We start from the raw sequence: 26,525 nt of genomic DNA, 5'->3' as shown, positions 1-26,525 counted from the left end.
CGTGACCCAAGAATGCCACCGAGTCCAACTAGAACTCGCACTTGGAGAACTTAGCATATAACTTCTTCTCCCTCAAGGCCTGGAGCACGATCCTGAACTATTGCTCATACTCCTCTCGGTTGTGAGAATATACCATATATCATCAATGAATATAATCACGAAAGAATCTAGATAAGGCTGAAAAACTATGTTCATCAAGTGCATGAAAATTATTGGGATATTGGTCAGCCTGAAAGACATCTTTAAGAAATCGCAATGCCCATAACGGGTCTTGAAAGCAATCTTAGGAATATCTAAAACCCTAATCTTCAACTGATGATACTCTGATCTCAAGTCAATCTTCCAAAATACCCTAGCACCCTGAAGCTGATCGAATAAATCATTATTACATGGCAGTGGATACTTGTTCGTGATAGTAACCTTGTTCAATTGCATGTAGTCGATGCACATCCTCATAGAACCATCTTTCATGTTCACAAATAGTGCTGACGCAGCCCAAGGTGAAATACTCGGCCTGATGAAACCCTTATCAAGCAATTCTTGTAACTGTTCCTTCAATTCTTTCAACTCCGATGGTGCCATACGATATGGTGGAATAGAGATGGGCTCAGTGCCCAACGCTTGATTAATACCAATATCAATATCCCTATCGGGTGGCATACCGAGCTAGTCTGTAGGAAACACACCTGAGAACTCCCTCACTACTGGAACTGACTCATCGATAAAAGTATCAGCACTAACATCTCTCATGAAGGCCAAATATGCCAAAACACCCATTCTCAACGATCCGTTGAGCCTTCAAATATGAAATAACTCTACTGGGAGTGCGACCAAGCAAACCTCTCCACTCCAACCAAGTCAACCTCGACATCACCAACGTCATGGTCTTAGCATGACAATCAAGAATATCATGGTATGAAGATAGCCAATCAATACCAAAAATTACCTCAAAATCAATCATATTGAGCAATAAAAGATCAACCCTAGTCTCATAACCCCCAACGGTAACCACACAAGACTGGTACACATGATCCACTAAAATAGTATCACCCATCGGTGTTGATACATGAATAGGAATATCAAGCGAATAGCGAGGCATATCCAAATAACGAGAGAAATATGATGACACATAAGAATAAGTGGAAGCAGGGTCACATAATACTAAAGCATATGTGGCACACCGAAATAATATATGTGATCACGACGTCGGTAGTAACTGCCTCTGGCCTGACTGAAAATGCATAGTAGTATGTCTATCCACCACCTGGCTGACCTGCCTCTCTAGGGCGACCTCGAACCTAGGTTGCATGCTCTGCTGTGGTGCACTACTCAGAAGTCTAGGATAATGCCTCTTGAGATGACTCAAGTCCCTACACTCTAAACAACCCCTTCTCTGACGATGCTGTGGACCCTGCGACTGACCCTGATAACCCGAATAATCGCATGTGGAACCCTAAGCAGATGGAGCATGGTAAGAACTATGTGCCAGCATCATGCTGAATGATGACTGACTGAGGCAAGCACTATGTGAACAATGGCTAACTTACAAACAATGAGGAATATGACAAGCTACTTGAGCCGGCCTAAAAAGATGGCCTCTCTCGTAATGTGACTGGTGTCTAGACGAGGCACCACCAAAACCACCCAAACTATGAACCCTTTTGGCCTCTGCTCCTCTTGCTTAAGCCTCCAAACATGCTCCAAGCACCTAGAAATCTCAACCACCTGGAGGAAACTAGCATCAGTCTCGGCCTCCCGAGCCATACCATATCGAATACCATAGTTGAGACCTTCATTGAACCTCCTGATCCTCTCCCTCTTAGTAGGGACAAATAATTCTGCATGGCGTGCTAACTCCATGAGTCTCATCTCATACTGAGTCATAATCAAGCCCTTCTCACATAGATGCTCAAACTCCATATGCAACTCCTCCATACGAGTCTACAGGACAAACTTCTCTAAGAAGAGAACTGAGAACTGATGCCATGTAATTAGTATTGTGCCAGCTGGCTTGCCCGACTCATAGGTCTGCCACGACCTGTATGCTGGCCCTGTCAACTCAAATATAGTGAAGTCGACTCTAATAGAGTCCACAAGACCTGTTGTGCGAAGAATCATATGGCACCAGTCAAGAAAACCCTAAGCATACTCTGGCTCTCCTCCACTGAAATGAACTGGGGAGGACGAAGTCTCTAGAATCTCTCTAACCTCTTCTGCTCCTTATTAGTCAAATATGATCCAACCCCGGCCTGCAGCAGCAATAACTGGTTGAACTGGTAACACCCCTAGTGTCTGATAACCCTGATCTAGCTGCTCCGGTGTACGGGCGGCGGGAGTTTTGGCTCCTCCCCTAGCGTGCGAGGTAGCTGGTGCAACTGGTATCATACCAGCCTGGGCCAAGCTCGAATACACACTCAAGATCTGGGTTAAAGTCTCCTGAAGACTAAGTATAGCAATAGGTACTGCCGGAGTTGAGCTGGTCCCACCGGCTCACCAATTTCTTGAACCTGCTCCTCCACTGGAGCATCTGGTGGCTCTACAGTTACTTATCTAGCTGTAGCGCGAGCCCCACCTCGGCCTCGGCCTCTACCTCGGACCCGGCCTCTCACTGCCCTGATTGGTGGCACTGGTGCCTGCTCGGTTGATCTTGTTGAACATGTCCTCACTATCTATGAGAGAATAGAAGAGTAAAGGTTTAAACTTCGGAAATAAGAAATTCGCACGACAAGAATGAAAGAAAGTGAAATTCTTCCTAACAGTATGGTAGTCTCTCAAAGATAAGTACAGACATTTCCGTACCATTCTGCAAGACTCTACTAAACTTGCTCATGACTCGTAGAACCTATGAACCTAGGGTTCTGATACCAACTTATCACGATCCAAAAACCATCATTCGGTCGTGATGGCACCTAACTTGCTTGCTACGCAGGCCAAGCATAACAAAAGTGGAATAAGATAACAGAATTAATAAAAATCGTACAAATCTAATGCAAAATGTCATAAATAAACTAGGTCAATACATACAATTCCCCATAACTGGTAATAAAGAGTCATGATCTCTAAATAGAAGTACAATTCTGGAAATACGAAATAAAAGTAATGTCTAAATAATAACAACAATTACTGAAATAGAAAGAGACGCCAAAGACTGTAGTCGGAATGCAACTCTCCCTCTTTTATCATCAACTCAGAACAAAATCATAGTGGCTCTCGGCTAGGTCCAATACCTGGATCTGCACAATTAAGTGCAGAGTATAGTATGAGTACAACCCTATGTACTCAGCAAGTACATAACTAATCTTGGTGAGGTAATAGTGGTAAGAATTATCAATGAAACTCGCTAATAACCTACTCAATTCATGAATTTTACAAGTACATAATAATAGTTCTATCTAATCATAAAAAAAAAGATAATTTTGCCTTGATGCACAAGAGGTAATGTGCCAACCCCTGTATCAGGTAACAATCCAGCATATAGAGAAGATATGCATCTATTATCAAGTCTTAGGTGCACAGGTAGACATATAAAAAATATGCACTGTGCTCTCACTAATCAAACCAAATAGCATATAGAGAAGATATGCATAACGAGGCATGTATACATTCCAGATCTATCATATAGAGAAGATATGCAAATAAAATATGTATACATCCAAGGTAATTGCAAATAGAGAATAAATACAATAACCAAATGCTGATCAGTTTTCCTCATACCCCGTGTACACCATCAAGAGAGAAATATAAGAAGGTAACCCTATGGGATGGATCCTTATCCACATGCTGCTATCATATCTCAAATCCACATGGTTCACTCACGTGCTATCTATCTAATCCATATCACACAAAAAACATATACAAGAATACATATGCATGAATAATAGATATCAAATTGCATACTTATGGATTGATATAAATGACATGCTAAGATGTATGCATATGCAAAGTGTACTAACATAGCTCAAATTAGGCGATAACATCTCAAAAATAATAATTATCATGTTTGAATGGGAGATTAACCTACTCATAACCTCTAACATCATTTAATTAGCTCACAAAGGGAGTACAAACATATGAAGTATGATAGCATGAAACTTAGCAATCAATTCAAGGCATAACATAGCCTAAGTACTACCATGAGCATGAATAAAATCCCGGTGCACGCACATGGGCCCAACCCCTCGCATGTGCGTCAACCATAGCACGTAGCCAACACTAATAACTCAGGCAACTAGTGCCTTAACCGAGTTTAGGTAAGCAACCTACCTCAAGTAAGCCAAATCAATACTCTAAAAATCTCTTCCCGTGCGAATCGATCTGCGAACACCTCGAATCTAGCCAAAAATAACTTAATAATAACAATTAATGCCATAGGAAACCTCAAACAATAAAGCTTTGATCTTGATACAATTATACAAAGTCAACTATAAAGTCAACCTGGGCTCACTTCCCAGAACCCGACAAAAGTCACAAATCTCGAACACCCATTCAAATACGAGTCCAACCATATAAGTTTCATCCAATTCCAACTCCGAATCGGGGGTTCAAATCTGTATTTTTTATTTTAGAAATGTTTTGCCAAACTCCCCAATTTACCTCACTTAGATTCACCAATAAAATGCTTAAATCAATGATGAAATTATGAATAATAATTAAATCCGAGTCAAAAATATTTATCTCAATCCAAGTCGTGAAATTGCATCTAAAATCACCTAAATCCGAACTCCCTATCTCAAAATGGAATAAAATGAACAAAACACTCGACTTAATATGTTCTGCCCAGTGATTTTCGCTTTTGCGGAAAAAATATTGCTTTTGTGGAAAAAAACTCACTTTTGCGAGGTCACTTAATACCCCGACCATATGCACCTGCACTTCATCATCCGCTTCTACAGAAGCGCTTCTGTGCATTCTGCATTGCAGAAGCGACATCGCTTCTGCGTAATATCTTCCGCATCTGCGGACTATCCTCTTACCGCCCAACTTCGCTATTGTGTCTCATTTCTCACAGGAGCGATTTCACACCAGCACACCTACACTTCGTAGGTGCGATTGTACCAGACCTGCCACCAACCAGCCATGTTCAACACCTTCCGGGTGGTCCGAAATTCACCCGAGCCACTCGATACCCCGTCCGAGCATACCAACAAGTCCCACAATACAATACAGACCTACTCAAAGCCTCAAATTATATAAATTAACTTCAAAATCACGAATCGCACCCCGATTCAAGCCTAAAGAACTAATCGACTTCCAACTTTTCAAAACGCATGCCGAACCACGTCTAATCAACTTGGAATGACCTAAAAGTTTGCACACAAGTTTCAAATAACAAAACATCATACTTCAACTCCCGGGACCAAAAATACAAATCTGATAATATCAAAGTCAACTCTCGATCAAACCCATGAACCTTCCAAACCTTCAACTTTTCAACTTCCGCCAAATAAAGTCAAATCACCCTAGGAACTTCCAAATCCAAATCCGGAGATATGCCTAAGTCCAAAATTACCATACAAACTTTTTGGAACCATCAAAATGCCATTCCGGGGTCATCTGCACAAAAGTCAAATATTAGTCAACTCTTACAACTTAAGCCTTCAACCATAAAACTAAGTATTCCAATTCACTCCAAAACCTCCCCGAACTCAGGACAATCGTCCCCGCAAGCCATGTAGCACCAAATACACATATGAGGAGCATTAAATAGGGGAACGGAGCTAAAATACATAAAATGACCGATCGGGTTGTTACATCTGACTATGTGAAAGGTTAGAAAAATATAATTGGCACAAGTGATAAAAGTAATGGGGATCACCAAAAGTGTAGAAACTAGAGAGATATCGACCTTGCTCGTCTGGCCACCACCGTGCATTACAAGAAAATGGGGCTTTAGCGAGAGAAAATCTGGTCGTTATAAGTTGATAACGATCGGAATCACCGGTCGTTAAAAGTTAACGACCGGATTGTAACCGGTCGTTAAAGGATCTTTAGCGACGACGTAATTTTTGGTCGTTATACATGCTTATTAGCGACAGGATTTTTCCCTTGCTAATTTGTTATCCGTTCATTAAAAGTCTTTAATAACAACAATGTATTATGTCAATTCGAGTGCTTTTAGCGACCGATATTCCCTTCATTAATTGTATAATTACTTTTAACAATCAATATTCTCTTCGTTAATAGTCATTTATCTGTTTGAGAAGCCTGTCGTTAAAGAGTTTTAATGACCATATTTTTCTTCGCTAATATAAAAATGTAATAAATATAATTAAAAAAATTAAATTACATGAATAGTAATAATTATTTATATGCTTTCATACACGCTTAACAGCATTGAAAAATAAATTAAATACTTGATATCTTGTTAATACAAAGAACTAAAGTATCATATTTACCAGAAACCAATCCAAATTATAACAAACCCATCTTACTAAAACAATAAAAGTAAAAATAATGCAAACCCAGCTAGGAGACAACTAGAAGCATAAAGTGAGATGTGTTAAGCATCATTTTAAATAATTCCTAAAAAGAATAAAAATAAAATTACAGCATATATATGTACATAAGACAGTGTCTTTAAACCATCGTTGAGGAACCAAAAACCTCTTGAACTTCAACTTGCTCTACACTTTCTTCAAGGATAGGTTCTTCGGATTTTAAATTTTTGATCTGTTAAAATAATAAATTTATGCCAGTTTAGTAACAAAGAATAAATAACCAAAGAAGAAAATGAACAGATAACACCTTAAATTATCGAATGCACAGATAGATAACCATATTCACGAGAAGTAAGTTGACTAGCCAAAGAAGTGATAAGTTCAATTAAATTCTAGCCAAGTACCAAACTAACTTATACCAAATTACCCAATCATTATTGGACCCAAAATACACTTTTTTACCTTTCCAAAATTTTCCCCGACACAAAACCCAAAACAAACGTCATGAATCTCAACCAATGTTCCTGGATACTATTTGGCAATCTTCCACCAGCTTACAAAAAAATGAACCAGTACTTATTAAAGGAAGAACAATGACCAAGCATTTAAGAAAAGAAAATCTTAAGTGTGTCTGCAAGATGGCTAGTGTAACATGTCTTTCACCACAGTACGTAATTTTTTAATTTATGATTATACGACTGGAGGACTCCGTATAGCATTCTAAGTTTCAAGTCTTGAAGCCATATTCTTTAAAAGTGTGGAGATATTAGATAGAATAGCAGATAAAAAAAAAAGGAGCAGACAGCAGCACATTACTTTAGCAGACAACAACATATATCTAATGTAAAATCTCTCCAAAAGTCCTTTATCTCCTCGTATGTTAGCAAGCACAAGTGCACCATGTACATAATATTTGAAGCTTCATTCTTGCTTAAATTCACTTGTTTCATTGACTATATTTTTATTTATTCATAAATATTAATGACATAAAGAAAAAATTCACATGAGCGTTGCAATATTTTCATCATAGAGTAAAATAGGATTTTGAATATACTAACATGTTAAATGATTCAATCTATTGATCACTTGAAAATGGTAATGAAGGCTGATCAAACACTATCTTTGCAAGTTGTGTGTATTTACTCCCCAGCTCATCATATTTACTCTCTAACCCTTCCAAACGTCCTTTTAGTGATTTATTTTCTTTTACAGTTGGGTGCCTCATTATTCCATCATCAACTCTTTTTTCATGATGCCATCTCATCAAAGAAGATATTTTCGAGGATATAAATAATCTTTGAAGTCTTGGCTTTAGAGGAAAATAACGTAAAATCTTGTATGATATCTTTTTCCCACTTTTAAATTTGGTTTCCCCACTACGTTTATCCTCCTTCCATCTAGATGCACCACAAACTTTGCAAGACTCAAGAGACTTATCATCCTTCCAGTATAACATACAATTATTCTTACATGCATCAATCTTCTTGTAAGAAAGCCCTAGGTGCCGGATTACCTTCTTTGCTTCGTAATATGAATCTGGCAAATTTGATCCATCTGGCAATAAATCTTCCTTCAAGAGCTTCAACAACATTGTAAATGACGCATTACTCCAATTACCAATACTTTTAATATGAAGCAACTTTACCAAAGTAGAAAGTTCAGAAATATTTGAATCTTGGTATAATGGTTGCTCAAAATCCTTTAAAATCCTATACAATCTTTTTGCTTCAATATTTGGTTCCTCCCCAAACAGCCCACCACCACTATTGTACATATTGTCTCCTTCAAAAGTGGGATACAAATCTCTTAAAATTTTATGTATTTCATCCTCATCATCACTCTCTTCAATGATATTATCATCTACAAACTCATAATTTGAAAAAGACTCACCTAATCTCTCCCCATTGTGATACCAAAGAGTATAATTTTGGACTATTCCGTATACTATTAAATGTGACCTAATCAGCTCACGTGTTTCTGAAATTGCATTACAACATTTGACGCATGGACAACGTATTTCGTGTGTTTCTCCTAATCTTTTAAAATCATAATCCAGAAAATTCTCTACCCCAAGTATGTAAGCGTTATCAAGTGGATCATGAATAAGTTTCATCCATTGCTTATCAGGTGCCATAATCTGGTACATGCACAAAATTAATATACATATATATTCAACCAAAAAATATTAGTATAGCAATAAACAAGAAGTGAACACAAGCGAACAAAATCATATTATTCACCTTTACTAAGGAATATTAGTAAATCTACTTTCGAAGATTATTTTTATAATCCATTTAAATAATTTCTCACATCAACCATTTCATTGGCCTATAACCCAAGTAATAGCCTTAATAGTTTTACAATAAAGTATGGATAAATATGTTAAATTTCTAGTAATCTTGATAATTGAGAATATTTTTTGGTAACGATTTTATAAATAAGCTACAAATCAGGAAAATTAAAAAAGAATTTACTTTGTATTGATGCTCTTATAGTGTGGTTGTTGATTAAGAAAATAGTACCTTAAATTACCTTTAGAATCTTATCTTGGTATAGAAACTAAAGAATGCTCTATCTTTTATTTGTTCTCTTAAGGCAATACACTCAATCTCTATAACTTCTAACAGAGAAAACTCTCTATATATACTATCCCTTGGCGAAAGATCATAACTAGACAATACAGAGAACCATTGTAAGAGTAAATGTAGCAACATCAAAAATATCTAATATCTAGTCAATATAGAACTATAACGAAAGTGTTAGTGTTATCTATTAGAAGAGAGGAATCTATAGGCAATGATATCCATAAGGAATAATAATTTTTACTGATATACCACTACCACCAGCAATAACATATCCAGTATAATTCCACAAGTGGAGCCTGGGGAGGGTAAAGTGTATGCAGACCTTACACCTGCCTTTAAGAAGGAAGATAGGCAGTTTCCAGTAGACCCTCGGCTCAAGAAGGAAAAAGGGGAGGGGCAATAACAAGCAAACCGATTTGACACCGAAGCGAAAATACAAAACTAGCAATAGGTAATGCAATCAGAAAATCAAAATAAAAGACAACGGCAAGTAGTAACACGAGAATAGATACATTATAATATTCTCAAGTTAAGTTGTTCCAAATCTTAATGAGTAGCTCGTCTTGAGAATCAGGGGCTTGTAATAAAATGAACAACAATATGGTTGTAGATGCAGGACTTTATCAGGATAATTTTAAAAAGGTCTTCTTAATTTATACAGTTCCAAATGTTAAAGCAAAATTCAGCATCAAACATTCTTCATAATACCTTTCTCTATTTGTGCAGCATGCGTGCCCATACTACTTTCAATTTCAACTTAAACTTTACATTGACAGGAAAAATAAAGACGAATATACTTTGTAGTCTGGGTAACTAAACATATTTTAATTTTCTTTATTTTGCTAAAGGTAAAGGCAATTTATTAGAGCTAGTAGCAAAAAGGTACTACAAAACACATAAACTTTTACATAAGACTTCAACTCTTTTCTGTAACATATCAGGTAAATCTAGGTATAATCAACACTATTCTATATCAAACTATAGCTTTGTCTTAGAAACATTTAATTCAAATATTTATCAGCTACAAATGTCAATAATTCACCTCAATTGAGTATTCAAATTAAAGGAAATGAAAGGCAAATTATCACGAAAAATGAGCTCAAAGCATGAGGAATAATATTAAATTCTAAACTATCCCTTAGTAGTATTGCTTCTACATTCTTCATTTTAAACGAATATGATACAGATATACTATACAACTGAAGAGAAAGAATACTATAGAAGGAAGCATCTGATAAAAAAGGATTGGAGGATTTAAGGTTAATAAAATACTTCACCTGAAGCTTAACTTTTATGTCCAAAACCATATGTTCTTTACTGATACACCACTCACCAATATTTTAAGTAAAAAGTGCATTCTTAATATTCATACAACAAGACGTTATTTTCTAATTGTTTCAACATATGATAGCACATAGCACATATGATAGCACATAGCACGTGAACAAAGTCATCACTTACTTCAAGTTCTCTGTTAACATGATTCTTAAAACAAAGGGACTCTAAATATGGAGTCTAACTCATGATGTAGTACTTAAAGTAGCACAAATAAGGTCAAACCAAACTCCAATTAGCAGAATTATCAGTATAACTTCACTTATATGTCATCATGTTAGTAATAAATCTCATCTATGACCGTAGAGCAATTCAGTGAAATAGTATATTTTTAAGCTATTTGGGGTAAAAAAAAAACAGAAAAGCTTATCATTAATTTTATTAAAATCTAATGGAAACACATAGGTCACAGAAAAACTTTTCCAAAACTAAATGCAAACAAACCCTGTAAATTCTGCTTAAGATATAACTTTGTTAGTTTCCTTTACCCTTTCTCTTTTATAAGCTATAGAATAGTTAATTAGACCATAATTATGATACACATACATATCGACATGGTTTTTAATGGAAGTGGATTTCTCCTAATTTTGCTTCAAAAATAATTATTAATTTTGAAGACCATAATTTAGACTTCTCATACAATAATAGTCTTGTTAAAGAAAAGTAGAAGAACTAGGGATGCTAAAACGGAAACAACAGAAAAACTGAATGTAATTCAAAATCAAACCCAATTCAAAAATAATTTGCTCTATAAGAGAATACACACAGTTGACATATAACGAGCAATATTCAATAAATAAATAAATAAATAAAAGCAACTCCTGTACATTCATCAGCAATGTTAAAATCTGAATATAATTATAAAATTGTAGTACATGTAATTATAAAAAGAACCAATACCTGAAAAATAAAGAGATGATTGGAGTATAAAAAAGGTACCCAATTTCATAATAGTACTACAAGATTAGAGCTTATCTTGAGAAGAAGAAGAATGAAACCCTAGGTTGTAGAGAGGAACACAAGGCTTGATGCTTCATAGAGTTTCAACTGCTCAATTTCATTTATACCCTAGCTTTGTAATTCCTATGGTAAAAAGAAAGAAAAGTGGGGAAAATTATGGGTTTGGGCAAAAAAAAGAGGTAAAAGTGGCGTGAGTGGGCTGATGTTGGGCAAAAGATAGGGAAAAGTTAGCATTATTTTTTTATTTTTTATTTTTAACGACCGGATTTATGACTTTTAAGGACCGAATATTTTTTCTTTGTTAATATTAAACTAAAAATTAATTTTAACGATCGAAAAAAAAAGTGATCGCTATTGATATACCTATAACGATCGAATTCATGTCCCTTCGTAAAAAAAAAATGGTCGTTAAAAGTCAAAATTCTTGTAGTAGTGTGCACTTGAATCTGCAATGGAAAGCAGAACACGCTGCCCCGTTGCGAGAATACAAACATATTATACTTAGTAAGTCTCTTTGACTCATCTAGTAAAGATGGGATTGCAAAACTGAGTATGCATAATAAGAAAATAATCATGAACCTCATATAAAAGCATATGAAAATCATAAAGCATTCCAAATGTTGCATAACTTGAAACCTTGTACATAAACCTTTATATGACATCATACTTTAACACTTCATGGCGTCCGAAAACCTCTCCCGTATCAGTTGGGGCGTCTTGTTATGGTACTGCATGACTCGACTAACATTAAGATTCGCTAGCAATGACAGTTTAAAATGGACAAACTATGATCTCTCACTGACACGTGTGATTTCAAGCTGGACGATGGTCCTATTCGAAAGTGAATACCCTCTCATTTACTAATGTTCAACCAAAATATTTAACTTATCCCATAATTCATGTCCATCAATGCATTACATGGTATTCTTAACTCATTGGAGTTATTAGAGTCATTACCCAACTCATTGTTTCACTCCAAATTACTATTTATTGTCTTCGCTCATAATATAGATCCTTAGTGTTATTTCAAAATTATGTTTAATCATAAATTCCACTCTTAAATATACTCCATAAACTCATATAAATATTATATATGAAGGTTGAGTTGTGAAATTACCCTGCGGCTCAAACCCTAACATCGAAGAAATTTTAGATTATTGAAATTGTTTTAGAAAATCTGAAATTTCAATCCATGGAGACACAAATACTTGCATTAAATACTGAAAATCTGGCAAAACCCTTCATTAGTGAGTTACCTTTCGGTGTACTTATGATCTTGACCGTTTGCATGTCTCCTCCAAACTACTTCCTCACGTCCATATTATTTGGTGTGTTTTACCTTTGACATATCCCTTAAAAAATTACTTACTCCTAAAAGTTAACAAGGTTTTTGACTTCAGTGCCCTTAGTTAAGTTTGCATCTTTCGAAGCTGATAAGTACGAAGCGCATGGGGATTTGTATTTTTAGCGTTGAAAGCAAAAACAACCAAGAGTAAATTTAGAAATATAAAATTAATACCTTCTTGAGGATGTAAAACACTGCTTATTTTGGACCACAATAACAAGATAAAAACATCAAATAATATGGACCGGAGGACGCAGCTCTCAAGCTTGATAAATGTCCCCAGTACTCTCTCTCCCCGAGATCAATATAATTCGCGAAGCAAGATTATTTTGTGCCCTTCAGGCTTGTTGTAATCCTTCTTCTTGTGGCAGCTCATTGCGGATTGTCCTCTCATGATAGGGCTCGCAGTTGACCCGAGTATAATATAAACCAACATTTTCTCTTGATGGCTTGCTCGCGGCGCTAGCTTCTGATTCTTCCCATGTCCTTGGCTTGCAATGGGCATGGGATGGCAGGGACTAAACTGCCTCGTGCCTTGGCTTCCTCCCTTATCCTGGGCACCTCTCTCGTGATGAAAGGCTAGTGAGAGGGCACTATCATTAGAGGCGAAGTTAGGATTTTAACTTTATGAGGTCTGGAATAACAACTAAAGTACAAATAACTGGGTTTTAAATTTATTATTTATATATATTTAATCAATTTTTTAACACAAATATAATATTAAGTAAAAGTTACTGGGTTCGATCTCAGGCTCGCTACGGCTCCGCCCCTGCCTACAACTTAACCTTACGTTTCCAACTTCAAATTCTGATTCCTTTGGCCACTTTACTACTTCAATCCACTTTCAACTTGTACCATACATATGTTAATATATTCCAACGACTTCATCACCTGGTCCGTATAAAACTAGTGGCCTGGACACTTTGATCACGTTATTAGATCATTATTAGCCCGAATTATGTCCAAAATTTAGAGGGCTTTACACTTTAGCTGGCTAATATTTATGTCACATAGTCTAACACGTAAGTGGATCCCAAACTTAAAATTGAAGGAGTCAACTTTAAAGATTTTCCAGCACTAAACTCATTGTAATTTTTTAAATTATGAATTTATAATATATACATACATATATATATATTTACTTGGTCCCATTGGTAAAAAGTCTCCATCTTCCTCTGAATTTATTCATACATTATATTTTGCAGAATTCCTAAAGATCTTATCCATACCATTCCCACAACAGTATTGTTTTCATTAGAAGGATTAAGGGACTTAGACTGGCAAAGGCTTTTGAAGCTTCAAATGCAGGATGGTTCATTCTTAACATCCCCTGCATCTACTGCCGTTGCATTTATGGAAACAAATGATGACAAGTGCTTGAGATTTCTTCAAAACGTTGTTGAAAAGTGTAACGGAGGAGGTAGAATACTTCTTTTGTCTAATAATGTATACTTTGAATTTAAAAAATAAAAATTGAATTGGATTTAACTTATATATATTGATTATATAAAGAATTTGAGATGATTTCAGAGGCCTCCCTCCAGGTTTGATTTCATGACACTCACCATACTTGTGGTAGGGCTTCCCTTTTGATGGATCTTAAGCGGTGCGAATATGAAATAGTCCGGCCAATACAGATGGTTATGCCAAAAAATATCTTTTAATGCGAGCCTAACAATAGACGACAAACAAATTGATGATCCATTTTCTGAACGAAATGGAATGGTTAAAATTTACGAGCCACAGTAACATATACATGTTCACTTCTAATGTTGTTGCATTGTATATGTTTAGTGCCAGGTAGTTACCCAGTTGACATGCAAGCACGACTTTGGGCAGTTGATCGATTACAACGCCTTGGAATCTCTTATTATTTTGAGGAAGAACTTAAGCACCTTTTAGATTATGTGTTCAGGTAAAAAGGCCAATATAATTCTTCTTCATTTTCTTCACACGATTAAGTGCATAGGAGCAATTTATGTGACAAGTCTAATTTTTTCTGGAAACACAGATATTAGGACGAGGAGATTGGTATTTTTTCAGTAAGGAATTCAAACTTTTGTGATGTTGATGATACATGCATGGCTATTAGGTTGTTGAGGCTACACGGATTTGATGTTAGTCCAGGCAAGTCAATGGGAAATAAGTTTGCAAAATTTAGCATTTGTTGATGGCTTAATCAAATTTCCTATGGGTCACAGATGTGCTAAACAAGTTCAAAGACTGTGATCAATTCTTTTGCCTAAGAGGTGAATTGAACAAGTCACCAACAGCTATGTTTAATCTCTATAGATGCTCGCAAGCTTTATTCCCAGGAGAAAAGATTCTTGAAGAGGCAAAGAATTTCACATACAATTTCTTGCGGCAATGTCTTGCAAACAATAAATCCTCAGACAAATGGGTTATAGCTAAGAACATCCCTGGGGAGGTAAACAATGAAATATAATTAAGCTTAGTATACATTCATATATATAGTAATAACATTTAATACTCTCTTGCTTTACAGTGAGTGATTTACTAAATATGTTGTGCAAACATTTGTTCATAGATGCAATATGCACTAGAATTTCCATGGTATGCTAGCTTACCTCGGGCGGAATCTGCGCTATACATAGAACAGTATGGTGGTGCAGATGATATTTGGATTGGCAAGACATTATAGTACCCCTTGAAATATGTTCAATACTGTACATAGTGTAGTTATACATAAAATAAGATATGCCAATTATTTATGTTTTGCCCATGTAGATTGCCGGATGTCAGCAACAATGTCTATTTACAAGCTGCAAAACTAGATTACAACAGATGCCAAAGTCAACATCGATTTGAATGGCTGATTATGCAACAGTATGCATGCACTTGAAACTTTCTTATATTGATAAACAATAAAATATCAAGCCTTTCTATCTTCTTAATTTTGCTCCATAACATAATAGGTGGTTTGAGAAGTGCAACTTTCGACAATTTGGAATTAGCGAAAAGTACGTCCTACTTTCTTATTTCTTGGCTGCTGCAAGTATATTTGAGGTCAAAAAGTCAAGAGAACGACTTGCATGGGCTAAATCTCGTATAATATGTAAGATGATTACATCTTACTTCAATGAAGAAGCCACAACTTGGACCACTAGGAATTCATTGCTAATGGAATTCAAGGGTTCTGCTGAACTAAACAGGAAAGATAGGTACTCCATCCGTCCCAGTATACCGGCGTTTGAATAAGCACATGATTTAATAAAGAAAGATTTTTTAAAAAAATTTGTGGTTTAAAACAAATCATAGATATTTATTTGACTATAAGTTATCTCATTAAGATAAAATGATAACTTTAATGTTAAATTATTTCCAAATAAAGAAAAGAAGTATGATATAAGAGTAAAATGAAAAGTATGACACATAAATTGATATCAGAAGAAAGTATATATTTTTCTTCGCCTTGATATTAAATGCATAAAATCTGCCTAACGTCTCACAATCAACAATTGCTTGGAAACAAATCTAAAAGAATATACCACATCGCGAGTTGCCACATTCCCACTAACAATTTTCAGGCAAGGTAAACTCAAAAGAAGCAACATTGATTCAAAATTTTCTAATTTCTTTAAATTAGTAGGCAAGCAACACCTACTATCTTTTCTGCCTCCTCTTGTCCTTTTTAATCTATCTGTTTATTTAATACACCCATTAAGAAAATTACTTATTCGATAATATTAATTATAGGAGTTTGACTAGATGGCTTCTTGGAATTGTACGGGTAAAATTTTTAAAAGATATTAATTAATGCCTTTTTAATTTCTTAAAGTCCCACCCAATATTATGGATTATTGACATGAGGGAGTACAATATGCATTCATGTGTCACTTGGCTGTAACGCGTAAAATTTTGAGCTAAAAATTGGACATATAGTTTAACATATGCATTATTTGGACGGTAGCACATTTAACTTAGCTTTGAAAAGTATTTTTTTTTTTCTTGCTTGCAGTATTGATGAAACAAAAGAGATTTTGGTTCTCAACAATCTCCGTCAATTTTTGCCCCAACTCGCAAATGAAACTTATGAAGACATCGGCAGAGACATCCATCACCAACTACACAATGCAGTGAGTATATACAGGGATTCCTTTTTATGTATCTTTTGCCTATTATTAATTATATCCGAAAAAGATATAAATAACATGATAAACCTAAATGCAATAAAATATTGCTACTAGTCTATACTTAGCCGATTTGTTATCTATTTCCTTTTTCAATCCACCACAAATACACTTCAATGTTTTCTTAGTACATTAATAATAGTACAACAAATCACTACTAGAAATACGCTAAAAACCGACCAAAAATATCGACCAAAGTTGGTCGGTTACGGCCAATTACCGACCAAAACACGACCATTAGGGTGTGAACGGTGTTTTGATGGTCGGAATAGCTTACCGATCAAAGTTGGTCGGAAATTACCGACCAACATTGGTCTGTAGCTTAAAACGACCATCTAACAATTTTAAGTACTTACCGACCAACTTTGATCGGAAACATATTTTATTAATTTAATTTTACCGACCAAAGTTGGTCGGTTTAACTAAATTATATTTTTTTATTAATTATTAAAATTTAAAAAAAAACGACCAACTTTGGTCGGTAATTGAAAATATATATTTTTTTAAAATAATTAAAATTAAACATTATCGACTAACTATGGTCGGTAACCTCAACAGTGCAGGCAAAATACCGACCAAAGTTGGTCGGTAATGTTGAATTCTGGGAATTCAATATTCATTAACCGACCAACTTTGGTCGGTTTTTCTGGGTTTAATTTTGGCATAAAATGCCTATTTTGGCAGCTACACCACCTGCCAGCATACCAATACACCTAATAACAACTGAATTATAACAATAACAACAACAACAACAATAACAACAACAACACAACAACCAAAACATTCAATAAATACTTTAAAACTAACAAATTTAAATTCAATTGAACATAAAAATCCAAAACCAAGTTAAAACTAATTACAACTAGTTCAAAACTGGTTCTATTTGTCTAGTTCAAAGTATATAAAAGTCAAAGGGTGTTTTCTACAACATCATCATCACCGTCTGATGAACTTTCATTTACAAGACGGTATAGAGAATGGTTTTGTAGAGGACAGGAAGAACGATCACGGGGAGGACGGGAGGAACGATCGCAAGTAGGACGGGAGGAACGATCATGTGGAGGTCGACCCTCTGGAGATGACTCACGAGACCGGGGCAACGGAAAAGCTCTACTAGATAGGAGAGTTCTGATCTGAGCTTGCATGCCAAGGAATTGAGCATATCTAAGCCTTTCTCTTTCCTTGGCCGCTTCTAGCTCGGATGTGAGCTTTGTCATTGTCTCACGCATAGCGGAGAGGCTCTCCCTATTAAGTTGCTCGCCTTGCGAGAAAGTCCCTATTCCTTGCATTCCACACTTATAGCGATGGAATGTTTTAGTAGGAAGCCTGTATATCTTCCCCCATTTTGGACCTCCAACGGACTCCAACCATATTCTTTCAGCATCCTCGTTCGAAGGTTGGGTTGGCTCACCCGATTCACCAGCTGGATGACTACAGATGAATTCCTCCACGTTACTTTGGTAGCGACCCTATATTATTTAAAATTAAATCAGTATTTCAAATTTTTTATAAAAGTAAATTATAATACTTAAAGAAAATTAAAAGCTTACATATGCAGTCGAGGCCCGGTCCTCGACCCACCTATATTGATCCCCTCTTTCTTCTTCTTCACAATATGCGTTTTCTTGAAAAGCTCATCATGGCTCATTGGACGCTCATACTTCTTTTCCTGAAAATAAATTAATTTAGTTAATAAACAGAATAGATATAATTAGAAAAGTAAAATAATTTAAGCAATTACGTACCAATCTTCTTTTTATTGTCCCTAGGCTAATCACATCTCCAGTGTACAAGGAGCCTCCCTTCTCGGATGCGCGAGCTTTATTTCCTTTTTCGCTCCTCTCTAAGAACTCTGCGGTAAGCCATTGCCTTTGCAAATCATTCCACAAATTCTCAAGTAACCAGCCAGACCTATTGTTCTTCTTTCTAGCATCTGAGAAAGCATCCGCCAATCTCTTCCGAGCTTTATGATGAAATTTGCAGCCACTTCCGCATTATAGCGGTCTTCCCATACACACTTGCTCTATATTTCAAAAGTTAAATATTAGATGAAAACATCATAAATATAAATTATTAAACTGTTTAAAAGAACATTTATACCTTAAATTGATTGAAAATTTGTTCCTTCAGCGAGAATGGGCAATCAGTCCAAGTCGCATAAGGGCCATCATAAAGCTTTCTGATGGCATTGGTGATTATCTTCGTAGTCTTATTACCCGGCCTGAACCTGCAATTTAACAATAAAAATACATTAATATCTTAGTAAAAATGTTACAAATCAATAGACGCAAAAATAATGAATAACACTTACCCATCACCCTCAGGGACTATGATGATCCTGCCATATCGATCATAATGCACTACCTCGTCATCACCATCCGAAGCATGTGTATCAGAGGTATGTGTAGACAGTGTAGGCGGGTCAGAGCTACTGCCTCGCAGGCAAAGGCCTGCAATAGATGGAGTCAATGATTAAGATGGTTGCGATCTCTATGACTGCGACATAGCTGTATGCGACCCAAGTGGCTATGATACTGATGGTTGTGACCCGAGTAGCTGTGACATGGATGGATGCGATCCATGTGGCTGTGAGGCAGTTGGACTGTATGTCGGACGTATAGTCCTATGGCCCTGTGATGGAAGACCTAGTGTCTGAATGAAGGTGTACGGCTCGTGATAAGGTGGAGCCTCAGTAACTTTACTGAAGTTTTAGACCCTATCCCAAATTTCTTCACCTGAAAGTATCGGAGGTGGAGAATCATATTCCACTTTATTCTTTTTGAATGCATTTTTCATCCTTCTAAACTCATGATCATCAGGCAAGAATTGACGGTGACAATCAAACCATGATTGCTTTCGGCCATGTTTCAAAGTGAACGCTTTACTATTTTTCATGCAGTAAGGACAAGCTAGCTTCCCAAAAGTCATCTACCCAGACAACATTCCATACGCAGGAAAATCATTAATAGTCCACATTAAATTAGCACGCAAATTAAAATTCTGCTTGGTTGATATGTCATATGTTTCAACACCATCATACCACAATTGTTTTAGCTCATCAATCAAAGGTTGCAAATATACATCAATCAAACTTTTCGGATTACGTGGACCGGGAATAATACAATTTAAGAATATATAAGGACTAGTCATACACAACTCAGGTGGTAGATTATAAGGTGTAAGAAAGACAGGCCAACATGAATATGGTGTCGCAGATATAGAAAAAGGCATGAAGCCATCCGCACACAGACCTAACCGAATGTTTCTTAGTTCACTAGCGAAATCTGGATATGTCCTATCAAAGTGCTTCCAAGCTTCTCCATCTGAAGGATGACACATAACACCAGGTGGTCTTCTATTTTTAAAGTGCCATCTCATATGAGGATTAGAACTCATCAACGCATATAACCTCTTTAACCTAGGTATAAGAGGTGAATAATGCATCGCCTTGACAATGACTATATTCCCGCTGGAAAGCCTCTTGAAACGAGGCTTTTTGCAAAATTTACAACTATCTAAAGTTGCATCATCTTTATAATATAACATGCAACCATCTTCACAACAATCAATTCTCATTGACGAAAGTCCAAACTTAGAAACCAATCTCTTTGCCTTATAGAAATCACCAGGTAAGTTGATATTAGGGTCAACTAGTTCACTCATAAGGTCAATGAAAGAGTCCATGGCTGCTTGAGAAATATTCCAATCAGATTTGATACTTAGTAATCTAACTGCAATAGACAGCTCAGAGTGCAGACTTCCTTCACATAGTGGACGACTAGCTTTCTCTAACTGTTCATAAAAATATTTTGCGTCATCATTAGGATTTTGTTCAATATTTTCATTGGGCTCACCCCCGAAGTGCATCCCAAAAACATCCGCAACCAAATCCTGAATTCTAGAATCAAGATTTGTATTCTCCACCGACCTACTACTTTCACCAACAACCATGTTATGAAATATCCCACGGCTACCATCGATCTCTCCATGATTAGTCTACATAAAGTAATTCTCTATAAACCCCTTCCTATAAAGATGAAGCTTAACTTCCTCTGGTTTTTTAAACTTCATACAATCGCACCTGACACAAGGGAACCTAATTACTCCTTCACTTTGGTATGGTGGAAGTGACATTGCATGTCTAATAAAGACATCAACCCCTTCTACAAAATCCTCCCGCAATCCCTGCCGATTAGGATAACTCCTATTGTACATCCGAGTACGATGTTCCATCTATACAAATAAAACAAGAACAAATTAATTTATTCTACAATTATAAATTAATTAAATCTTTTTTAGTTAATTCAAGATAATTATTTTTTTCTAATTACACCAATTTATATCCTACAAGTTCAATTCATATCCAAAAAGTTTAATTTATATCCTACGAATTTAAACATAAACTAAAAATTCAATTTATATCCTAAAAGTTCAATTCATATCCAAAAGGTCTAATTCATATCGTAAAAATTCAATTCATATCCTAAATGTTCAATTCACAAGAACAAATCCTAAAAACTAAAAGTTCAATTTATATCCTACGAGTTTAAACATAAACTAAAAGTTTAATTTATATCCTAAAAGTTCAATTCATATCCAAAAGGTCCGATTCATATACCTAAAAGTTCAATTCACAAGAACAAATCCTAAAAATTAAAAGTTCAATTTATATCCTACGAGTTTAAACATAAATTAAAAGTTTAATTTATATCTTAAAAGTTCAATTCATATCCAAAATGTCCAATTCATATCCTAAAAGTTCAATTCATATCCTAAAAGTTCTTTTTACAAGAACAAATCCTAAAAACTAAAATTTCAATTCATATCCTACGAGTTTAAACATAAACGAACTAAACTAAAGAAATTCAACCTATACCCTAAAAGTTCGATTCACAAGAACAAATCTTAAACCCTAGATTCTAGCTAAACTATTCAAGACAATACAAAGTTAATAATTCAATTCTAGCTAAACTATTCAAGACAATACAAACTGAAAATTGAAACACTCATCAATTAAAATTAATTCATAACTAATTGACTAATTAACAAAACTAATTAGTTAATAAAACTAATTAATAAAACTAATTAAAACAAGACCTAAACCCTAGTCCTTAATAAAATACAATATTCAAATAATTGAAACACTAATCAATTGAAACTAATTCATAACTAATTAACAAAACCTAGAGATAACAAAGAAATGGGTTGTAATTCAAACCTAGAATTTTTAGGTGGAGAAAGAGAGGGGCGGTAGTGGCAGTGGCAGCGGCGACGGCGGCAGCTGGGTGGTGGCGACGTGGAATGGGGAATGGGATTTGTGTGAGGGAAATAGAGAAGGTGAGGGGAAGGTATTGAGTAAGGAGTTAGGGGAAATTTGGGGAACAAAGGTAAGAGAAATGGGGGGAACCCGTTATTTCAATTCTGATTTCAGAATTTCTGACTAAAGTTGGTCGGTAATTTTGGTCGGTACATTAAGTATTGACCGTTTGACCAAAAACCGACCAACTTTGGTCGGTTTTTTTTTAAAAAAAAATTAAATTCTTTTTTTTTGTATTTGTTTCCTTAAAATATTATAAACTATAAAAAAAATATTATAAACTATAAGAATTTATTTTATTTAACTATACAATTATTATAAATAATTATATTAACTATTTACTTTTAATAAATTATGATAGCATCTATCTAAGTAAATTTTCTAAGTTATAATTAAGTATATGAGTAATTTCTCTCTCACACACACATACACTATATTGTAATTGATGCTAAAAACATCTTTTTTCATTCGTTCATCACTAATAATGCATGACATAGATTAATCGATATATAGGTCGAGACGTTTTGATGAATCACTGATTAATATTCATCGATGCATCTAAGTAAGTTATAAGTCGATGAATAAATTTACAAATAGATATATTTGATGATAAAGTATATATACTAATTAGGATCTTCACAAGTCTATCCCTAAAAGAACCCGACCCTTGGTCCTAGCGCTTCGTGTTCTTATATATATAGGACTATACCTATATATATATATATATATATATATATATATATATATATATATATAGACACACACACACACACACACACACACACAAAAATACACTTCACTGTAATACTTTAACTATATATATAGCTTGTTATAGTATATGTTAGTGTGTATATATATATAGCTTGTTAAAGTTTGACCATGTTTGACCTATTAATTTAACTCGTTTACTTAATACTAATAACTTCTTTCGTTTCTTTAATTTGTGATCCATATATATATATATATATATATATATATATATATACACACATGTCAAAGATGTTTAGTATTAATTTTTTTATTTTTCATTCATTCATCACTAATAATGCATAACATAGATTAATCGATATAGGTCGAGACATTTTATTTTTACTATTAGTCGATATAGGTCAAACGTTTTGTTTTTAATATTCATCGATGCATCTAAGTAAGTTATAAGTCGATGAATCAATTTACAAATAGATATATTTGATGATAAATTATATATACTAATTAGGATCTTCACAAGTCTATCCCTAAAAGAACCCGACCCCGTGGTCCTAGCGCTTCACAAGTCTATCCCTAAAAGAACCCGACCATGTGGTCCTAGCGCTTCGTGTTCTTATATATATACGGCTATACCTATACACACACACACACACTTCATTGTAATACTTTAACTATATATATAGCTTGTTATAGTATATGTTTGTGTGTATATATATAATACATATATATATATATATATATATATATATAAAACACGCTTCGTTGTACTACTTTAACTACATATATAGCATGTTATATATAGTATATGTTAGTGTATTTATTATTTGTATTACAAAATTGTTAACGGATTACATTTATATTATTTAGATAGTAAATATAAAAGTAATTCAAAAGTTTGACAAATGTTGACGTAATAACCGACCAACTTTGGTCGGTTATTTTCCAGAAAATAAAAATTACTGACGTCGGTAAATGTTTCCCCTGCATTAACTGACCAACGTTGGTCGGTAATTTTAAATATAAATTCTTAAATTTTATAAAACATTTTAAATAATAAAATAATTATTAAAATTTAAAAAATGGGGTCTAGATTACCGACCAACGTTGATCGGTAATCCAAAATTTTCTTTAACTAAGCAAGTCTGACCAGCTGGGTCAACTTGTTGACCAATTTATCGACCAACGTTGGTCGTTATTTATTTTTAAAAAAATATAAAATATTGTTTTTCTAGTTTTCGTCCAAGCTGGACGGTTTTTGGTCGGTTTTTAGCGGATTTCTAGTAGTGAATATTGATACAAAATCTAACACGTTCACGGATCAAAATTCCAAGGAATTATTCCAACTTCAAGAATCTTTACAAATATAACGACCGGACCGGTCGTTTTGGGTATTAAAACTCCAATCCCCTATTTGATGCTCTCTATATGTGTATTTAATATTTTATAACTTGCAAAGATAGGCGGTTTGGTCTTCATGTGGTTCGGGAGTGATTTGGAATATTTAATTTTATTTCTCAAGGACTCATAATCTCTGTATGTAACTATATATTGCTACCAGTGACCCACGTTCTCATAAATACTCATCAACGGGGAGTTTATTGGTGGATCGTGTATCATCCTGAATATGCACCAGGTATTTTCACTATTTTACATGCATCTAGTTAGGCTAGGTAAAAGGAAAATACTCAACAAGTTTTTATAGTTACAAGAAATACTTCCATATTTCGGTATATCGAAATATCAAAAAATCAAAACTTGAATACCGAGATCCAAACTGAAGTACCGAAGAACAAAAAATTTTGTAATGAATTAACACCGAATAACCAAAGAACCAATATCGAAATACCGAATTAATTCGGTCTGAATTTTTAATTTTTCGGATTTTATACCGATCTCTAGAAACTGTTGATGGGGTAAGAGGTAGTAAGAATACATTCCCACCAATACTTGGTAGGAGATTTGGATTGAAACAAAAGGTCTCTAGCAGTCTCCAACAAATGCTTGTGCTTTCTTTCCACTATGCTATTCTATTGTGAAGTGTGAGGATAAGAAGTTTGGTGTAAGATCTCAAGAGAAGTGAGATATTCAACATGGGAATGTGCAGAAACCAGTTCAAATGCATTGTCAGTTCTGAGGGTTTGAACTGAAGTGTGAAGTTGGATGGATACCATAGCAATAAAAGCTTTGATAATAGAAAAGGCTTTTTTTTGCAAGAAAGAAGGTGGGTCCAGGTTACCCTGCTACAACCATCTACAATAGTCAGGAAATATCTAAAATCATTATAGGTGGCAGTATGATATGAGCTCTAGAGGTCAATATAATCAAGCTGAAATGGTGTAGTGGATTGTGTGGAGCTCTCAGGAAAGGGGCATCTTTATTGTCTTTCCATTGGACAAATTGGACAAGTAAAAGACTGTTTAGAAGAAAATTTACAAGACGAATGAGGAATGAAAATCATTTTCACAAAAGGTATATGTTGCATTCTTTGATGCCATAGAACATCATTTTTATTCACAGAATTAGAAGTACAATTAACAGGAAAAATAGTAATAACAGGTGCAGATGGAGAAACATGAAAAATAGAAGATGAAGTAGATTTAGAAGAAGGAACAGCGTGGGAGACATTGTCATAAGGTGCATCCACTCTAGCAACAGCAATGGATGGCAATCTCAGAATGTATGAAGGTTCCTTCAGATTAGGAAGAATCATGATTGGATGAAGGCTCGTCTACAGGATCAACTTAAACACAGGCTTCAGCTCTTTTTCCTTTGGTAAATTTGAAGTCTGGTGGAAAACGATGGAGCTGCTAACAATTGTCCACAGTATGGCCAGACTTCTTGCAATATTTGCAAAACAGGTTAGACCTTTTAGAATTAAAGTTCACCCTCTTAGTAAACTTTCTAGTTGGACTGACCAGATCCAAGGTTGGAATGAGAATTGGCTATAAAGGAAGTCGAGTAAGGAGAGAAAGGATGTGATCTAGAATGAATCTCCCTCTGTTTTTCATCTATGATTAAAATGGAATAAGCTTTCTCCATATTTGGAACAAAACTCATCATGAGTATGTTACTCTTGATAGTGGAATAAGTTTCATTCAGTCCTGAAAGGAACTAAATGAGCTTTTGTGCCTCAATATGTTCATGCATAGCACCACAAGTGCAAGGCCAATCCAAGAAAATTGTGTACAACTTATCCCTATAACCTTTGCGTTTGGCATAGTATGTGGCAATATCAGAAGATCCTTGGGAGGTGGAGGAAGTTAATTGTTGGAGACTATAGTATTGAGAAATGTTGGTAACACTGTATCTGTCAACTAGATTATTCCAAACTTCTCTAGTAGTTATAGTAAAAGATAGTTTTAGCTATATCATTAGAAAGAGAATTCATTCATGCTTTAACCATATTTTTACAACGTTGCCGGTAAGGATAGGATGGAGAATTAGATGTAGGTTCAATAAGGGTTATATCAATTTACAGAACTTTGTTCTTTGCGAACAATGAGATTAACATTCCTTCCTTTCAATTTCCAAAACATGTACCAACGAATGGTACTGAAATCCCTATGTGTCGGAAGGACGGAGATAAAGAGGGTGGAAAGCATCAAGGTCTGATGATGCAGAAGCACCAGATGATTCAGTCGTAGATGAAACATCACTATTGACAGTCATTGTATTATAGCAATTTCT

The 26,525-nt window shown here is 35.0% G+C and overlaps 1 protein-coding gene and 1 pseudogene across 1 annotated transcript; one reads left to right on the top strand and one right to left on the bottom strand.

Moving 5' to 3' along the window:
* Positions 1-7,512: 7,512 nt before the first annotated feature.
* Positions 7,513-8,571, bottom strand: LOC142169579 (uncharacterized). The gene has a single exon (XM_075231459.1). It carries the CDS (start codon positions 8,569-8,571, stop codon positions 7,513-7,515), a length of 1,059 nt encoding a protein of 352 aa, XP_075087560.1.
* A 5,393-nt stretch (positions 8,572-13,964) lies between these two features.
* Positions 13,965-26,525, top strand: part of LOC107778428 (cis-abienol synthase, chloroplastic-like) — a 191,055-nt pseudogene continuing 178,494 nt past the window's right edge.

Source organism: Nicotiana tabacum, chromosome 15 (genome assembly GCF_000715075.1).
Source record: "Nicotiana tabacum cultivar K326 chromosome 15, ASM71507v2, whole genome shotgun sequence".
Lineage (NCBI taxonomy): Eukaryota > Viridiplantae > Streptophyta > Magnoliopsida > Solanales > Solanaceae > Nicotiana > Nicotiana tabacum.
Note: the sequence above shows the minus strand (reverse complement) of the source record. Positions and strands in the feature narration are given on the sequence as shown.